General features: G+C 41.4%; 2 protein-coding genes across 9 annotated transcripts; both read right to left on the bottom strand.

The window, feature by feature from the left end:
• Nucleotides 1-235: 235 nt before the first annotated feature.
• tmf1 (TATA element modulatory factor 1) lies at nucleotides 236-11,276 on the bottom strand. 3 transcript variants are annotated; one of them, XM_086198649.1, is made up of 17 exons: nucleotides 10,669-11,276; nucleotides 9,203-10,575; nucleotides 8,395-8,498; nucleotides 7,916-8,042; nucleotides 7,655-7,760; nucleotides 6,989-7,131; nucleotides 5,048-5,214; nucleotides 4,291-4,447; nucleotides 4,118-4,210; nucleotides 3,849-4,005; nucleotides 2,981-3,173; nucleotides 2,271-2,340; nucleotides 2,102-2,194; nucleotides 1,890-2,003; nucleotides 1,601-1,759; nucleotides 1,343-1,468; nucleotides 236-1,221 (listed from the first exon to the last, which is right to left on the bottom strand). In XM_086198649.1, the coding sequence occupies exons 1-17, from the start codon at nucleotides 10,802-10,804 to the stop codon at nucleotides 1,081-1,083; spliced, it is 3,459 nt and encodes a 1,152-aa protein (XP_086054775.1). In that variant the 5' UTR covers nucleotides 10,805-11,276; the 3' UTR covers nucleotides 236-1,080. The 3 variants fall into 3 exon arrangements, with proteins under 3 accessions (XP_086054775.1, XP_086054777.1, XP_086054778.1); XM_086198651.1 differs by having other exon boundaries at nucleotides 1,890-2,000; XM_086198652.1 differs by having other exon boundaries at nucleotides 1,890-1,997.
• Nucleotides 11,277-11,599: 323 nt separating this feature from the next.
• Nucleotides 11,600-17,257, bottom strand: uba3 (ubiquitin-like modifier activating enzyme 3). Of its 6 annotated transcripts, none has more exons than XM_086200632.1 (18): nucleotides 17,158-17,208; nucleotides 16,994-17,032; nucleotides 16,235-16,355; nucleotides 16,079-16,159; nucleotides 15,911-15,993; nucleotides 15,736-15,816; nucleotides 15,518-15,561; nucleotides 14,385-14,449; nucleotides 14,113-14,268; nucleotides 13,929-14,031; nucleotides 13,712-13,825; nucleotides 13,527-13,580; nucleotides 13,305-13,341; nucleotides 13,130-13,211; nucleotides 12,939-13,039; nucleotides 12,350-12,413; nucleotides 12,178-12,232; nucleotides 11,600-12,061 (listed from the first exon to the last, which is right to left on the bottom strand). In XM_086200632.1, exons 1-18 carry the CDS (start codon nucleotides 17,175-17,177, stop codon nucleotides 11,973-11,975), a joined length of 1,389 nt encoding a protein of 462 aa, XP_086056758.1. In that variant the 5' UTR covers nucleotides 17,178-17,208; the 3' UTR covers nucleotides 11,600-11,972. The 6 variants fall into 6 exon arrangements, with proteins under 6 accessions (XP_086056758.1, XP_086056761.1, XP_086056760.1 ...); XM_086200635.1 differs by having other exon boundaries at nucleotides 17,124-17,175; XM_086200634.1 differs by lacking the exon at nucleotides 16,994-17,032 and having other exon boundaries at nucleotides 17,158-17,257.
• Between the last annotated feature and the right edge of the window lie 674 nt (nucleotides 17,258-17,931).

Raw genomic sequence — 17,931 nt, 5'->3', positions numbered from 1 at the left:
ATTTTTCTTTTGTGGGCATATTTATTATGTAGATGCAGATTATGTATTATGTAGAGCTAGTATGTATTTCACATCGAGTTTTCGTGAGCTTTCATGAACTGCATCATAAATATTTTTTCTATGGAACAATGTTGCGCAGCAGCTAACTGCTTCTTTCTTGTGTGGAAGTAACTGGGTTTTTTTTTTCAAAACATGAATCCATGCAATTCATTATCAAAATAAAACACAATTTTCCACACTCAAATAAATGTTTATTAATGTACATATTTATAGAGTTTACAATCCAGTAACTGGGAGTTCAATCACAGGCTTTTTTTCCAATCAACATGTTTTGTGATTTGTAAGGAATAAAACATTTCTTTGTACATTATATTCTATATTTTTAAACCATTCTGATTATGTATTAAACAAGGAAGTATCCGTGTAGTGCAAAATCTCCACCATCCCTCACAGTTTGTACAACACCAACTCAAATGTTCAATCATGAGAAATAACAAATGGGTGACAAACTAAAATCAAGTGTATCGTCTTGGGCCGCTACAAAGAGCCAGAGGAGCTTCAGTGTGTCCTTGCAAAAGTTCTACAAGTCTCTGGAACTTTGTTGGAGGGATGAACATCATTCTTCCAAAATGAATTCCCTCATTTTTGATGAGTACCAACTAACACATCGGTCCAAAGTCTCACATATGTGTACAGCTGGGTTGAGATCTGGTGACTGGGAAGGTCGTGGACTGTGATTCATACCATTTTCTCTCTCTGTTCTGCATTTCTTACACTCATTTAGTTAAGTTGTTCCATCAACTTTTCACTCATCTGTACACTTAAATTTTGCACAAGGTCCCAAAGATTTAAATTGCACACTTTGATCAGACAGTCGCTATCCTTCATATTAATTCAGTAATATGCATGGTATCTTCTGCACGATCCCAACATCCCTGCTCCAAAAGTGAATAATGACAAGCAACTAAATCACGTAAAAGATAATGACTTCTCATTTCATTGTCATGTTCCGTGAATGTATCTGTGTCTAGCAAAGGTGGTCAAATGGTTTGTTTGTGGAACAAAAGGCAATAAACTAGTTTATTTCTGGTTTTTCAGCAGTTCATCAATCTGGGTTTTGTACATGTTCTTGACATCCTCCAGGTCCAGTCTCAGCTCCTCTGCCTCTTCAGCTTTCTCTCCGTACATCTGCAAAATGGTGTTGTGCCTCTGCTCCAGATCCTACAAATGCAACGCAAATTAGAGGACATTCTATAAACAATAACCCTCGTGACGAAGCTCAGCAAGGCCAGCTGTAATTAATATGGCAATATGACTGGGTACATCCTCATGTGTTGCCCACCTTGAGCTGGATTTTCAACTTGGGGATGTCCTTCACCTTCTCCTCCATCTCATCGTTTAGATTGGTGAGTCGAACCAGCTCTTCCGCCATCACAGAGCGACTCCTCTCCAGACTAGAAATTTCAAGCTAAAAAGCAAAAGGTACATAAGAAGACAATCATGAGCCTTTAAAAGCTTTATAAAAGGCTTCCCAATTTAAAGTTAGTGGTCTCAGCACTCTAACTGATCAGTAGCTGTACACTGGACTGTTAAGTGCTACCTGGAGCTGAGCGATCTCTCCCTCTCTCAGTTTGAGTTGCGACTGGAGATTCTCTAAGATGCTGGAGCCACCAGACAGCCTGGCGGCCTCGTATAAGTTGGTCCCACTCAGAGACATGGACACTGTCATGGTGCCCAGTGACTGGTCTACAGATTCATCCTGTGGCAAAATAATAATGATAATATAAATACACACACACACACACACACACACACACACACACAATGTAATGACATTAGATTTAATTCTATAGAATCTAACCAGACAGCTACAATGAAGAGGTGAGTACCTGTGAGAAAATAGAGGTGTGCAGGCCAGTGTTGTCAGCTCCACTGACGGAGCTGGAGCGTGACAAAGAGGGTGTGGGAGAGGATGGAGGCTCGTAGGTCATAACCTTCTGCTCCTCAAGGGGAAAAACACACACACACAAAACAAACAGAGAACCTGTTTAATGGAAAATTCAGGTGAAATGAAACAGAGATAAAATCCTCTAAAATTCACCTTTTCCTTGAGTGCCTCTTGTGCCAGGTAGTACTTCTTCTTCTCTTGCTCCACCTTCATCTTCTCCATCTCAAGTTGATTGGTGAGTAGCATCTGACGGAAGATAGAGACACACATGAGGACACTACTTCAGATAGAACAGAAGTGAGAGGAAAGAGCACTGTGGTACCTTTTCTTTCTTCGCCTCTTCAAGCATTCGACTGTGTTCTCCTTGCAGGTTCTCGTATTCAACATGTTCCCTACAGGGACAACAAGGACATCATTATAGTCAAGACTGAATCACTCAGATATCTGTGTAAAAACATTGTAGAATATATGATTATAGGCAGGGAAGAGTGCTTTATTATTCATTTTATATAATGGTTTTCAGAGCAGCACAGTGGGGCAGTGGTTAGCAATGTGGCCTCGCAGCAAGAAGGTTCTGGGTGCGAGGCCTGGCTCGAGCACGTGGCTGGATGGATGTATCATGGTTTTCCATTGTCATAGACTGTACCATAGCCAAACATTGCATCTAGGATCTCTGATTTGTACTCAGAAACATTGTCTGTTGTGCTACAAGCCCTGTAACAACCTCCTTTCTTCCCACAAACTATAACTTCATGGTACAAAGGCCTCTCTCAGTGGGGCACCCCTGACCTCTGCTTCACCAAACCAAAAGGTGAGTTTTACAACAAAACAACTGTCCATGAAGCCTTAGCATTGCAAGGGGAGATGTGGGGAGATTTGCTAGAGCACTTCTTTGTTTCATCACAACCAAAAAACTATGCGAATGATTTACTACACAAATACAGTCAAACCTCCTGCCAAAGTCAGCCATTGTTAGCCTCCAGCAGCAGCTCAGAACAAGCCTAATTGCAGTTGAGGTGTTTAAATCATTACCTGCTGCTCTCATCTTCCAGTTTCTCCCTCTTGTTCTTCTCTGCATCCAGTAGTGCCAGCACCCGCACCTTTTCCTGACGGAGCAGTGAATTCTGGGACTCCAGAGAGGCCAGCTGCGACTTGATGGAGAGAAGGTCCTCTGTCGCTGAACGCTCCTTCTCCACTGCGACGGCCAGCTGTGCCTGAGCGTCCACTGTTAGTAAGAGAGGGGCATTAAGGGAGGAGCAAACATATGTGAAAGTCACTGTCGTGTCATGTTTGGTTTCTACAAGTTTGCCTGTCCCACTGTCCTTAGACTATAGATTTGAGCCAGGAAAAATACCTTCAAATAAGGTTTAAAGTAACACTATAAAGCTTTTGCTCAGCAGCAGCGACCTCTGCTGACACAAGTGGTGAGAAAAGCACACCAGACAGCAAAGTGGTGAGAAAAGCACACCAGACAGCAAACATCCCCCCCCGACTGACACATCCAAATCCCCAAGTCCTCATGTGTCTCGGCATGTTGTATTTGTAAACATCAAACTGCATTTGTCTATGGAAGATAAAAAAAGATCTTGGGTCGGATCAGTTTGTGAGTCATTTTGTTGAGATCAGCAGTAGTACACATTTTTTCTTGTTTCAGATTGATACCTCAACCGAGGTCACATTTTCAGTGCCCTGATATCTGCCTCTCCATCAACAATATAACACACAAACAACTGGGACAATTTTCATGAAACTTGGCAGAGGGGTGGAGCAGGGACCAAGAAAAAGCTAATTAAACAACAAACTACCTCTGACACTGAACACCACGTCATCATGGAGGACATCAGAGTACTTTGGTGTTTGTTTATTTTTTGACTGATTCTTTAAAACATCTGCCTCTTACCTAGCCTATCAGAGATGTTCTTCTCCAGTTTTTCCCAGGATGCAGTTTGTCCACCCAATGAAGCCTGTAAATTCTCTATTTGTCTCAGCAGGGGCCTCGTTGCTGAGGTAACACTTTGACTGAGCTCCTGGTTTCTAGTCTCTGCCTCCTGGAGCCTCTGTGGAAGACAACCAGACCAGTGTGTAACAAACAAATCCTTGTCCTGACAGAAAGAAAACTAAATTTCCGCCCTGTCAAGGAAAGCCCATCCAACCAGAAGAGTAGTTTACCCGCTGTAGCTCACTGATCTCCTCCCTCAGATAGTCTTCTTTCCTGGCCTGATGCTGCTCAGCCCTCTGCAGAGCCAGCCTCAGGTCAGCCACCTGTACACCACAGCAAACAGTTCATGTTAAATATGGCAAACTGTTATGTAGTGAATTTCAACAGGACAAGCAAGTGTAACCTGGTTGGCCAGGGCCTCCTGCTGCATCCTGGCCTCCTCCTGGACCTTCTCAAGAGCCAGGCTGAGCTGCTCCTTGGCCTGCGATTCCCTGCTCAGTGCTGCCTCCTCGACCTCGCTTGCTTTGCTGGCATTGGTTTTGTGAAGCTCTGCCAGCTCCCTGAAAACATAGAACAGTCTGGTTATTTGGATCGTGTGCTCCAGTGTTAGAAAGTCAATAAATACTCACACACACTCCACTGCACAGCTGCGGAAATGCTGCACTGCAATGATCACGCTAGACTAATGAGTTACAGTGGACTGTTTTTGACTGGCCTGAGAGAATTCACGTTGTGCACTTGAAAATAGAAAATAAAGGAACCAGTATGAAAGTCTCACCTGAACATGCACAACCCTCATTTCGAAATGGGAGTTTTTCTTAAATTAACAAAGAAAAACTGGTTTAACGTTTAAATAATATAAAGGTTTTGTTTTCATTTCTTCAAGAGTCAAAATATAAAAGTAATCATGTAATATCATTACACCATCCAAACCATAATCTCATTTTAAAATTAAAATCTCATACCACTGCAGCTCCACTGGAGGCACCTTAACTTTGAAAAAGCAGGCCAGCCATTGTTTGACTGTACTTCTATCTTTACTATATACAGTATTCTTTAAAGTAGTAGTCGTTTCAAGAAGTAGAATACAATATACTGGCTGGTCTTTGCAGTCAGATTTACAGTAGAAGCTCTGGTCCATAGTGAGAGCTAGTGTTTACTTGTAGGAGTTATCCAGAGCAGCCTGGAGACTCCGGTTCTTTTCCTGCAGCTCCTCAGAATCCGTCTGCAGCCCGCCCAGTTCCTTCTCCTGCCGCTCCACCACTGCATTCAGCTTCTTGATGGTTTCCCTGTGCTGTTTCTCCACTTCCTCTTTTCCATCCAAAACCTTAAGACACAATTAGACAAAAGACATGGTTATTTAACCATTAAAGAACCACCTCAGGTGAGATCACATTACACCTTATCAAACCGATTCCTTTCATAGTTTTTCCATTCAGTTAAGCCCCAGGACAATGAAAATTACTGTTTTTGGATGTCAAGTGATTGAAAGTCACTGTTTTAACACAAAAATACTTACAAGGGTCACCATAGACAACAGGTATGCAAGTGTTTATTTTTCATGAAAATTGCTACTGATATGATTTTGTTTCCCTTTCTGTTGTCTTGCTATTAAGGAAAACAAATACCAGCACAAAGATGAGCACATTTTGTTTGTGTATTAGTGTAATGTCATACTAACCAAAACATGTTCTGCGGTATTTGGGAATGGCAGAACTTAGTAGTGTTGTCAAAAATATCGATTTATCAATTAAATATCTATTTTGAAAAGTAAAAACGGTACTAAATGACTTATCAATACTCTACCTGCCTCCTTGGTTTACACATGTGCCGCTGCCACCAACACTCCCACACACACACACACACACAAACACACACACACACACAAACAGACAGAGCGCTGCCCTGGGGAGCGAGGCATCGTGCAGCAGCCTCTCCCCTCCTGCCTCGCTCACACAAACAGCGCTGGCTGTATTTTTTTTTTTTTTGTGTCGTTGCTCTACGTGTGTAAGCTGCCATGAGCTGGCATCTGCAGGACCTTCGCAACCAGTTTTAATAAATAAAACAGCAGAAGTGCTGTTTGGAGGTTCTATGGACTTGAGTCGGATGAACAAGGAAAGCCAAAGAACAGCAGCAAGCCCATGTGCAAGAGATGCAACAGAACTGTGCCGACAGAAGGAGCGAACACGATGAATGTCGCAAAGCACCACCAAGACTGACACCCGGACCTGTATAGATTTAGAGGTATAGAGGTTGGTAACAGTAAACTGAACTTGAAGTATGTGTTGCCTCGAGTTATCTCACATCTATCTGTGTTTACTTTGATGTGTTGTCTTGTTAGCGAACGGTAGCTAATGCTAATTGACGTAGGTTACATATATTAAAACTTATTTGCATGCTGTTATTGTGTAAAGAATAACTTGTAAAAGTTGTCTTCCTCAAGAATAAAGTTCTTTATTTTTCTTTAAATAAAAAACATTTTTGCACGGAATTCTGAGTGGTTGCTTAGTATCGAAAATCGAATATCAATATTTTTCAAAATATCGTATTGAAGTGTGAAATCCGGTATCGTGACAACACTAGAACTTGGTATAAGGATTATGCTGCTGCACCACTAGAGCATAGGCTAACCAAGTCAGGTGACATTAACTCTTATCATTTAGTGGACTTACACCTTATTCGATTATCCAGAGCAAGAAAAATAGTCTGAACTGGAAAAGATTAGACGACATCATTATACATGCAAAAGTTGATTTTGATCGGCGCAATTTCTCCAATCCAAACCAGAGCACACCGAGAGGCCCCCCAGTGTTTTGTGAAGCTTTGGTCAACAAATGCAGAACTGTTAGGAGATTACATTGAGTAATTGTGTTTTTTCAGTGGCACGCCTAGGAGTCAAGTCTATACGCACAATAAAAACGTCAACTGAAACAATAGCCTTGACACGACCCAACCTTCTAGATCCTATAACATGCTGCACCGTCAAGCAAGGTCAGACTGGGAACAAGATTCAGCCAGATTACCCTCATCTGCGAACCTAAAAGAAGAGCTTCAGCCAAAAATTTGACCAAGGCAGGGAGAAGTGTTAGGGGAATCCCAACCTGCTGCAGGTGCCTCAGTTCTTCCTCCTGCTCCTTGATTTTCTTCTGTTGTTTAGTCATCCTTGTGTCCATCTCCTTCTCCTTCACACGCAGCTTCTTGATGATGTTGCTATGCTGCAGCTGCTGCTTGGACAATTTTTCACCTAAAAAGGTCAAACAAAATATAGATGAAATTGTATCAAACATAAAAATGTAGCGATTTAGAGGCAGTGTATTTAAGGACAGCTAGAGCCACAACATATGCCAGAATTAAAAGCAACCACCTTGGAAAAAGTGAGGTAACAGAGGAACTGGATCTGCAGTTAAACCAGTAACACAGGAAAAAGTGCTGGAAACGATAGGAAAAACTAGACTGAGAAATGCCCAGGAAGTAATGGGCTTCACAAATTGATTTTCTTGGGCAGCGACAGCTGTTTTAGGGGCAGAGCAATGGATTGTGTGACGTCATGAGACCTCTCTTTATTCATCTCTCACAGTCTGAACTGAGGTACTGAGGCAGAAGCTGAAGCCAGTGAAAGCACGTTGCCATCGAGAAAAGCTTTCAATGCCAGTCTTGCTCTTCTTTCAAAGTAGAATTACTCTCCAGTTTAGTTAGAATTGATGTTCCAGCAGCACTATGCTAACCTCTTGAGGAACCATCACTGTTCTGTTCTACACGAGACCTACCCTCTTCCAGCAGGCCTCGGATCTGCTCCTCCTTCTCTCTGATGATCTCCATTGTATCACTGGAGTTCAGTCTTGTAGAAAGCTCCTCTCGCAGGCCCTTAATCTCCTGCAACAAAGGAAAATTACATCTCTATATTGACTCTTGGTAATGTTAGTTTGGGGATTTGAACATCCAACTAGGCCAATTAGGGTTAATCTAACTCTGGTATTTCAATTTATTTAATGGTAAATGGACCGAGCACAGCCTCATGGGGGAATTACCTTCTTGGCTATGTCCCTTTCTTTGCAGGCCAGCTGAGCCTTCCTCTCTGTGTCGGCGATGCGCTGAGTGAATTCATCCTTCAGAGACTGAACAGTGGAGCTCTCCTCCTTTAGGCTTATCACTTCACTGGAGGACCAACAGAAGCATTACTGGAACAGCTCATTGTTAATATTTGGCACACAGGATTATTTTAAGCCTTTAATAGCAGTGACTCTGCTCAACTGTGCATTTATGTATGACAACAAAATACAAGGTTTCCTGATAGCAAAGATAGCAAATCTGCATGTAATTAAAGTCTACTGGCTTAACGAAAGTAACCAATCAATTCAGGAAGAGATGGTGGGAGTTTTAACTATTCAGCGGTGTAATGACAATATGGGTATCAGTGAGAGCATTAGTCGCTTGTTTCAAAGAGCTTTAACCTCAAGGTTATTTCCAATGTCATTGTGAAGCTGCAGTGTGTGGGCCTTATACTCACTCTCTGAGATTGTCACACTCCTCCTCCAGTCTAGCCTTGTCTTTGCTAACTGCCAGCAGCTGAAACTCTCTCTTCTCAAGTCTGCCTGTGAGGTCATCGATCACCTAAAACATCCCCACAACAATGTACGAGGGTTCACAACAGCAGTTGCATGAAATGAGAGCAATGCGGAAATATCAGGGTAAAAATAAAGGCATTCTTAATCGTTTTTAGGAGAGCATAACACCTATACCTTTGGAGGCAAAACTGATATTTTCACATTTTGGGAATATGAGAGTTTTCTTTCTTTTTTTTTCTTCTTTTTTTTTTAAAGTTTTTGACCAGGAAATTAAAGATGTAGCCAAGATGGGACAGAGAAATGCAATACATTTCCTCCTCAGCCAAATTCTGCAAATACTCTAGACAAACGGAAGAAGGGACATGACAATGAAACAACGAAATGTTGAGTTATGACTAAAATCCTTACAACTGGTTTTATAAAAAGCTATAAACTCACATGTATGATATAATAATCCTCACAATAGGTCTCCTAGAAGGAAACATCTTACTGGCCATCTGATGTAAAGATTACAAAAATTTCAGCTAAAGAACTTTGGGTCTATTTCATGAAGAGGAACACAAATGATATTAAGAGCACTGAGTTACAAATAATGAAGACTTTGCTTCCTATCTTCAAGACTAAATTGAGGGCCTAAAAGTCCCCACATATTAAGAACAAAACTGTGCACACAGAATGTCATAAATGAGGTCCATAATACTCACATCTCTATTTCTGATGCTATCAGCCAGCTATGAAGACAGTGATTACCTTTTGTAGCTCCATAATCTGAACCGTGGGGCCCCTTCTCATTTCTGTGATTGGCTCAGTTGGCTGTTCTTCTGTTTTGAGGGTGGGATTAGACAGTGCAACGTTAGCCTCAGCCTCCTGTTCCTGCTCTGTCAACTCTTCAGGCTGCTCGCTATTCACAGGTGTCGCACTTCGTCCGCTCTCCTCCATTTCATCCAGAGACTGCTCCCTTGTAGGTTCAGTAAAACCCTCTTCCTCCTCTCCAACCATTTCCTCTACTCCGTCCTCTTGCTTCTGACATACAGCTGATGATACAACTGTGAGAGGGGCAGGGCCTGAAGTAACTGATGCTAGTGTGCGACTGCCAGGGATTTCATCATCAGAGTTAATCTCACTGACACTCCGGCTGTCTAGTGACTGCACACTGAATGAATCAATGCGCTCAAACGCATCAGAGGAGGACCCGCAGCTCTCTGTGAGTTTGGGATAGTCCTCCAGACGTGGGAAATCCCCACAGGTGGAAGCAGAGAGAAGCTGGAAGGAACCCTGCATCAAGTGAAGGCCAGCCTTCCCCTCCCCTGTCTCCTGTCTGGAACTAGCTGAGCTCTCACTCAACACACTCTCGTGGTCAAGCACTTCAATGTCACTGGTGGTAGAAGTTCCTGAAGAGAAGGCGCTAACTGGAGGGGAGGGCGTATCATTTTGACGGTCTTCTGTCTTTGAGTCTTTATGCTCCAGTAGTATTTCCTTAGAAGATTGGGAGGATGCTGGGGAATCAGATATGGCAGAGCTTTCAGGTTCTGCAGAAATGGCAGGGGGTTCAGAGTCTTCTGTGGGGTTTTGCTCAACCTGATGTTCAGTAGAAGTCTGTGAGCAATCCGTGTTCGAGTCTACTGAAACTGTTGGACCATCATCTGGATTTGCTCTGCTTGTATTGGTTGTTTTACTCTCAAGGTTACAAAGAAGATCAGGAGAAACTGGCTGCAGGAGGACTGTTTCTGGATAACAAGTTGCCGGTGAAGACTCACTCTCTGCTGGTTGTCCATCAACAACCGCCTGACTCTCATGGCTCTCATCAGCAGATCCTGACTTTTGAGTCTCTGTGTTATTTTGGACCACCTCTTTACTTTTCTTGTCCTTCCCCTGAAGCTGCCTTTGGGACTTGGTGGGGGGTACAGACACTACCTGGGCTTTGGTGACACATTGAGCATCTCCAGTTGATAGAAAGGCACTGAAAAAGTTTTCAGATTCATCCAAAACCATGCGGGTGACAGGTGTAGTAATGGCCTCAGGGGAGGATGGCGGAGTGGTGGTCTTTTCTTCGGAGGGTGTTTCTTCCCACTGTGCCATTCCCCATCCTCCACTTAAAGATAGCTTTCCAGATAGTGTTACATCTGGAAAAAAAAAAAAAAGGTCATTAAATGCGGTGTGTAGCAGCTACACACATTACAAATTGGGCTGTTACCAGGCTGTTCAGCATTACTCACCATTATAAGGCATTACTTTCGTGTCAACCCATTGGTCTTCTTCTTTGATGTCCAGAACTCGGTCGATTGACTTCTGGGCAGTTGTCAACGCTTGTTTAGCAAAACTCGACAGATGAGACGCGTTGAACCAACTCATTTCGAATGGCAAGCTAGGTTGCTAGCTACCTAGCACCTTATTATTACACGGCTCTAACGGGGAATTAGCGTTACCGCACAAAGCTCAGCCGCAGTAATTGTACTTTTCGTTCTCAGCCATAACCTGGTTTGCACGATATTTTTTGCTATTTCTATAAAGGTTGAAAGCTGTTTAACGCCCAGCTAGTTAAAGGGTGTGCATACACAGCGTCACTTACAACTCGCAAACTGGCCAGATGATACTCAAAATAGCATAATCGCTACAAGTAAATCATGTAAAATTACGGACATCTCTTACGAAACATCGGGACCACCGTCTCAGGTATCAAACCAGAGGAGTTACCGTAGTAAAACTAACCCTTTACTGCTTCTTTTCTCCGACGATATCATTTGTTTTGATCCCTCTGAACTTGTACGTTAGCTTAGCTAGCATTAGCCTGCTCCCTACTTCCCGTCCACGTAGCATCGTGACGTCACAGTGTAGCATGACTAGGACTGAAAAATTGAGACAAGCTGTTCCTTGTCTAATTAAATTACTCAAGATGCACAAAAAAGCGTTGTTGTTGTTTTTTTTCAAAATATGGACTATTTAACGTTACAATTTTAAGGCTTGGATATTTGTTTCGTTGGATAGCTTTGATAAAAAAATAGTGTTCATGCTGTAGATGTTGGCATTCAACCATGTAAATAAACAAAGGTCACCCAAGGCAAAGTAAATGAGTAAAACAGGTATTAGGACTTTAATTTCACTCAGCTAGACACATTTAAGTTCATGAAGAAAGCAGAAACAGTGTTTTGTAAGAAAAAGACTTTATTCCAGTAAACATATCACCATTACCATTACCAGGGACGGATCATGACCTCATCTGTGGTAACTGCAACTAAAAACAACATTGGAATAAATAAATATTTTATATTTTTCACTAAAAGCATTGATTGTGTCTTTATTTGTAGGCAACACTTCAGGTTGTAGTGCATAACATATCATTGATGGCATAATCCACATTTGTACACAATGCATTGATAAAACACGATTTAGCCTTCAGAGCAAAACATAAACTTTTGCCAAAAACATGAATGAACACACTGTAAACTGTTTTTGCATCAAATCCTGTTTGGATATGAAACAAGAGTCACATCAGCCGGTGCTGGGAGTGTTTGAGTTTGTCTTATGAGGTAAAGCGGAGTCTGAACAACATGGTCTGGGGTGTGGTGACATCAGCTACAGCCAGCTCTTGTGTGTCAGTCAGACCCAGCTCTGGAAAAACATGTTCATAACACAAATGTGTTAGCATATTCACAATGTAAATAATTTACTCAGAATGTAGGCAGCACCATTTCTGGGAAAAATGTTCAGCAAATAAAGAACCTCACCCTTGAGAGTCTTGGATAGATTCAGCCGTGTCCTCTGTTCAATTGAGGCAACAGACTGGAAAATAAACAGAATGTTAGCTCAGACTTGAAATTGTATGACTGCATAATTTCATCAGGATACTCCACATAGTGCCTCGAGCCTGGAGTTATATCAAAGCTAGAGGACAACTACCTGTAAATATAACGTTTTGTTCTTTCCGTCCACAGTTGCCGTAATAGCAGGTGATTTCATTTGTCTGAAAATACATCATAATTGATTCTTAAAGACAACATAATACAAAGATTAAAACTCAAACATGAATAAAATGTATCATCATGAGCAATACTACGATGGGTTAATTAGACAGCAGTTAATGACAAATACTTCATTACTCGACTTAGGCAGATTTTTCATGTATCTGTACTTAACTCAAGTTTTTACTTTCACTCCCAACATTTGAACACAAATATCTGTACTTTACGCTCCTTACACTTTACAAATAGCGTTCTTGCTTTTGTTTTGGCAGACAAAAATGCTGTTTTAATTGTGGGTGTTTGTCTGTTTTCCGTTGTATGTTTTTGAAAAACAATACATTTTTTAAAAAAAGTCTGAATACTTTCCACTACATTTAAGAACCTGTATTTCCCTACCTTTTTTCAGTAAATACATTGACAGCACTTCTCTTTACTACAGAGATGTATAGTAAACAAATATTTGTACATCTATTTGAGTAATAAATGTTGGTACTTTTCCCACCTCCTGCGAAGGGTGGTAAACTTACAAAGAAGCATTCTCAGTCAGATAGTCCAAGACTTCCTGGAGTTTGGATGATGCAGAAAAGTGCAGGTCAAGAGGTACTTGGCTGCAGGCTGAACAGTTCTCCTGCACCATAAGTGAACACAGACATCTTGTAGAATAAAGCAACTGGATTACAACAGTTAAGAGAAACTTGCTGACAATTCAGGGACAAACCTTTCGTTCTGCCTCAAAAGTGTGGGTGTACAAGCCATCAACATCACTGAAGACCATGTAATTATTGAGAGGTATGTAGGCACTGCAAGTGAACAGGGTCACATCGTGATGAAGTGCATGTGCAGTCAATATTAGCTTTGTGCCTTTGGCTGCCAGGCCGAACCTACAAACTCACCTGGTTGCTATTTTGAAGACCTCGGTTGCGCAAACAGCTGTGGCATTTCAAACAAAAAAATCATATCCTGGTTAGGATTTCTGTTTCTGGAAAGTCAATATGCTGAGTGCTGGCTGGCAATGATCCTCTCTTATTATAGAAGGCTTCAACCCTGATATAGAGACATCTTGCAGACAGGTCTCTCCTTGTAAACCTTATTTTAATTTTATCATTGATACTTACCAGCTATAACAGCATTTGTTGACGCAACAGCTGGCATTATCCTCTTCACAACACCTGCAGAGGAGGACAGATGTGATGGATATATATAATGAACAGTAAAAGAAAAAAGAGATTCTGTTTCCAGGCTGGAACCAGAGACCGTGAGAATGTACTGGCAATGAGACAGATGAGCTGAGTGTGCTCACCCTGGGTTAGTCTGTAGGTGACCCCTGTTATGTTGAACTCAGCTGCCCTCTCCAGAGATCTCTGGTACACCCACTGGATATGTTCGGGGTCATCTCCATCCAGGGCCACGCTGTCTAACCCATAGAAACACACAAAAACACTGTATACTCTTCTGCTCAGCTCAAATTTATATTTTACAGATCATATTAGATAAGGAACGTCTGAGATATCTTATACCTCCAAATGGTGTCTCTTTAGGCCACTGCAGTATGCGGACATACTCAATGCAGTGTTCTGGCAAACGGGGCATAGAGGCAATGGTACACAAGGGGAAGTTGATCTACAAAGAAGGAACAACCAACTGTCCATTTACTGTTTCTATGGAAACAGATGTACGGCTTTTACCGAAAGGCGATGTTACCTGTGGAGGGTAGAGCTCAAGTGTACAGTCGATGCAGGCGGTCATGCCGGGAAGAACAACTCTGGCGTTTCCCATGAAGCCTTCAGTTCCTCCATCAATTAGTGGGATGATGGATGCTGGGTCCAAGACGCCATCTTCATACACTAGCAGTGACAGCTGCACAGAAAAAAAACCCAAAGGTTTTTCACATAATGATTTATATACAAAGGCAACAAAACTACCAAACAAACAGAAGGGTGACAGAATTGAAGCGATAAAGAGGAAACACTTACCAGCATCCCATTCATCCATCGCCTCGCAATTATAGAATCCAGTCCACACACAATTATGTGAAATTCTAAAACAAAACAAAAACAAAACAAAAAACTAAGGATGAGCGGTCCTAATTTCTGAAAATGACAAAGTCTGACAAGCACAGGTGTAACAATATTCCATGACGCAATGAGTAATAAGAGAAGAACAGGACGAACACACAGCTGAAATAATGACCGCATTCTCATTTAAATCTGATTTATTGTCTGTGTGAGCCGCATGAAGCAGCTGTTAAGGCTGTGCATCCATGTTCTCACTGATGACAAGAAGCAAGCTACTGTACAGTAGATACTTAGAAAGGTCTCCTGTTGCTGGCTGCAGTGACCAGGAGTGACTCTGTGTCGCACAATTCAGAGAGAATGATTCCAGATCTACCACACTGGAACATTTCAGACCAGGAGAACAAGCTGTGGTCAACCTCTCAGAAAGTCTTCCCGCCTCTCAGGAGAAAAACTGATGCATATTTTCACTGGAAAAACTGAAGTTCTTTATTCCAACCTGGGAACCCTTTAATGACAGCAAAATTATTTCTGCCTTTTTTTTGTCTAGCTCTGTAAAAAGAAGAAGTAATCTTGATAACTTAATCATTTTATTTTACTTTTATTATTATTATTGAATCAATTTTGTTTCTGTCGTTGCTTTGTTTACTTTTTCTTCTACAAAACTGATATTGTTGGTTTATGGCCTGCGTTGCATTTTAAAAACATCTGTCTGTAAATCAATGAGACTATTTTTTCAACAGAATTTACTGATTTAAAATTTACACCCAAATTACCAAAAATAATCATGCTTCAGCACCCATTTTTAGACTTGGCATCAATTCCCGACTAAACAAAATTAAAGATATACCAAGCTAAAGTTGTAATGCAGACTTTTGTCGTATATAAGTTAAATTATATATAAGTCAGGTCTAGCCATCAAATGAATTAATTCATGATACGGTTTACAATAAAATACCATTGATGTCCTCAATGACAGAAGGTTGAGGAGAACTGTATTAAAATCAAGAAACTCTTGTTTTTTGTATCAGTTCTGGCTTACTGCCCACAAGACATGAAAGGAATTGGAAATAAAGGGTTAGTGAGATATTTACGTCTGTAGAATGTTTCATCCAAGTCTTGAATTTTCTTAAAGTGTCTGCCATGATAACATTAAGGAGGAGTTCAACTTTGGAAAAGATGTTCACTAAAGAAAAAAAGAAGATCGCAGTTTGTTTTCACAATTTCACATGAAGCAGCAGGGCTCCGATGTTTGATACGCGTGGGTTATTGACGGGGTAACAGCTGACAAACAATGCCATCAAAAGGATACGGAACAACACAGCATCCAGGTACACGGCTGTTGATGAACTCAGCTGCAACGGCAGCCTTGGGGCGACCCACATCTTTTGGCCTGCTCAACACATATCACAGAAAGGTAGTATTCTCTTCAAACATGACACCGATCACTTTTCCACTGCATTAGTAAACGAGTCAGTTCTACTGACCTGAAGAGGAACTGGCGATTCAGGTTAGAAACATCAATGGTGTCCATGTCGACAACATGAATGTTGTGAAAGCCTGATAAAGCCTGGGTTACAACAGGAGGGAAAACAACAAGTAACTATATCTTTCATCACATAGCTTTACAATATTCCCCGTAAAGGTGATCCTACCAGATCTTTGAGGAGCTCACATCCCAGACCACCCGCACCGATAACCAGGACTTTGCAGGTTTGGAGCATAAACTGTAATGACTTTGGAAGATGATGAGACATGAATAAGAGCCGAACTCAAGATAGCCCACGTCAATGTGCTTCCTGAGGATGTACCTCTGTGCTGGGTTCAAAGTCAGGATGTGTAAAAGGTCCAGATCTTTCCAGAAACTTTCTGATATGATTCCACCTCCCTTTCCATTCGCAATTTGGTCCACTGCCTTCATCCACCATCATCCTGAAGACAACAATGTTACATTTGAATCCAACAGTGGTAAAAGCTCTGAATGAAAAACTAATGCACAATAACAACATGACAATACTCCCAGGTCTGCTGAGAACAATGCAAGAAATTTACTTCATGCAGACCTTAACCCAATAAATAATTAACAGCATAGCATGCAAAAACTTAATTAGAAACTTAACAGAATCTGTAAGTTTGAGGTTTCACAACCAATGTTTAGATGTCCCCTGTCTACATCATCTGTCGCGATGAAGGATAGTTATTTCACATTTCCGTGAAATATAGCAAGATAAATTTACCGACATTACTAAACTGCTCAGTTGTGACAGGAAGACGTTTCTCACCCTCTCATTTTAGGGCTGAATATTCTTCTGCCCAGCCAGACAAGGTGGGAAACTAACATGTCAACAGTGAGGAAATAATTTAGAATAAAGACCTCTCGTTCGGCAGAGATTAAAAAAATCAACTTAAAATCATCCGGCAATCATGTGAGGCCGTCACGCTCAGCCACCTGGTTGGTTTGGACGGTTATTCCCTTTTTTTTAACTAGCATTATGTTAGCTTCTTAAGCTAACTTTAACCCTTCCTTCTTCCTTCAACCCTTATGCCAATTCTACCAATTCATTACTAACTTCTCAGTCAGCACCACTACTCTGCTTCTTTTCTTCTCCCTAAAAAGAGAGAATAAAAGAAGATTCATTCATGCCGTGCTTTCGTAGGGTAATTGGATTAGAAATCATCTTTTAGGGCAATTTAATAAACCTGGCTCTCAATTGCTTCCTCCGCAGCTACTTACGGCTCGCCTCTGTCCGCCATGTTGTTTGAATACTTCAGCGCCTTCCGTTACTGAAGTAGTACATACACATATTTGACAAATATTATTCAAAATACTACAGTTGATTCCACACATTTACCTATGGGGAAAATTGAGCTATTTTTTTGTGTATCCACTGGCGAAAGGGCCTAAAGGTGGGCTAGCCTAAGTGTAGCGAAATAGTTTAAGCTGAGCTTTAATATTTCCGATATCCCTGAAGGTAGCTCAGTACCAAGTTTACACTCAAGACAGCAATTGCACCAAAACACCAGCAGGAGGCAGCATTCATCTTCTCAAATGAAGCTCACAGTGGTCAAGGAGTCGGATTTAGCGTAGTAGTCCAATTACTTGTATATTTAGGGCCTGAGCCCGGAGGTACTCCGGGGCGAAGACCCTATTATGTTTGCTCGTTTCATCTGAGATTAGTTTAAAATGTAGCATTGCGCCATTCAGTAATTGAACTGTTATAAAGATGGTTAAATAACTGACTCTTCATGGAATTAATTGATAATTGCTCCGGTCTGTAAAACGTAACTTTTATCAAAAGCAGTCAGCAGTCAAGGAGAGGCTGAAACACAGAAAAAGCTTATCAGTATAAACCAATTTCATCGCCTTAAAGTTGCTCTGGATGCACTTGGATGTACTGTAACTGGGTTTATTTATTCAACCTTCATGATTTTTGCCAGTGTTAAGATGATATATTTTGCATCACATAAGAACCATACAGTTGTGTGAAGTAATAAAGTCCATCCCTCC

Source organism: Aulostomus chinensis, chromosome 3 (genome assembly GCF_037954235.1).
Source record: "Aulostomus chinensis isolate RoL2024-O1b breed Wild chromosome 3, RoL_Achi_v1.0, whole genome shotgun sequence".
Lineage (NCBI taxonomy): Eukaryota > Metazoa > Chordata > Actinopteri > Syngnathiformes > Aulostomidae > Aulostomus > Aulostomus chinensis.
The sequence above is the reverse complement of the archived record's forward strand: the minus strand, read 5'-3'. Positions and strand labels throughout refer to the sequence as shown.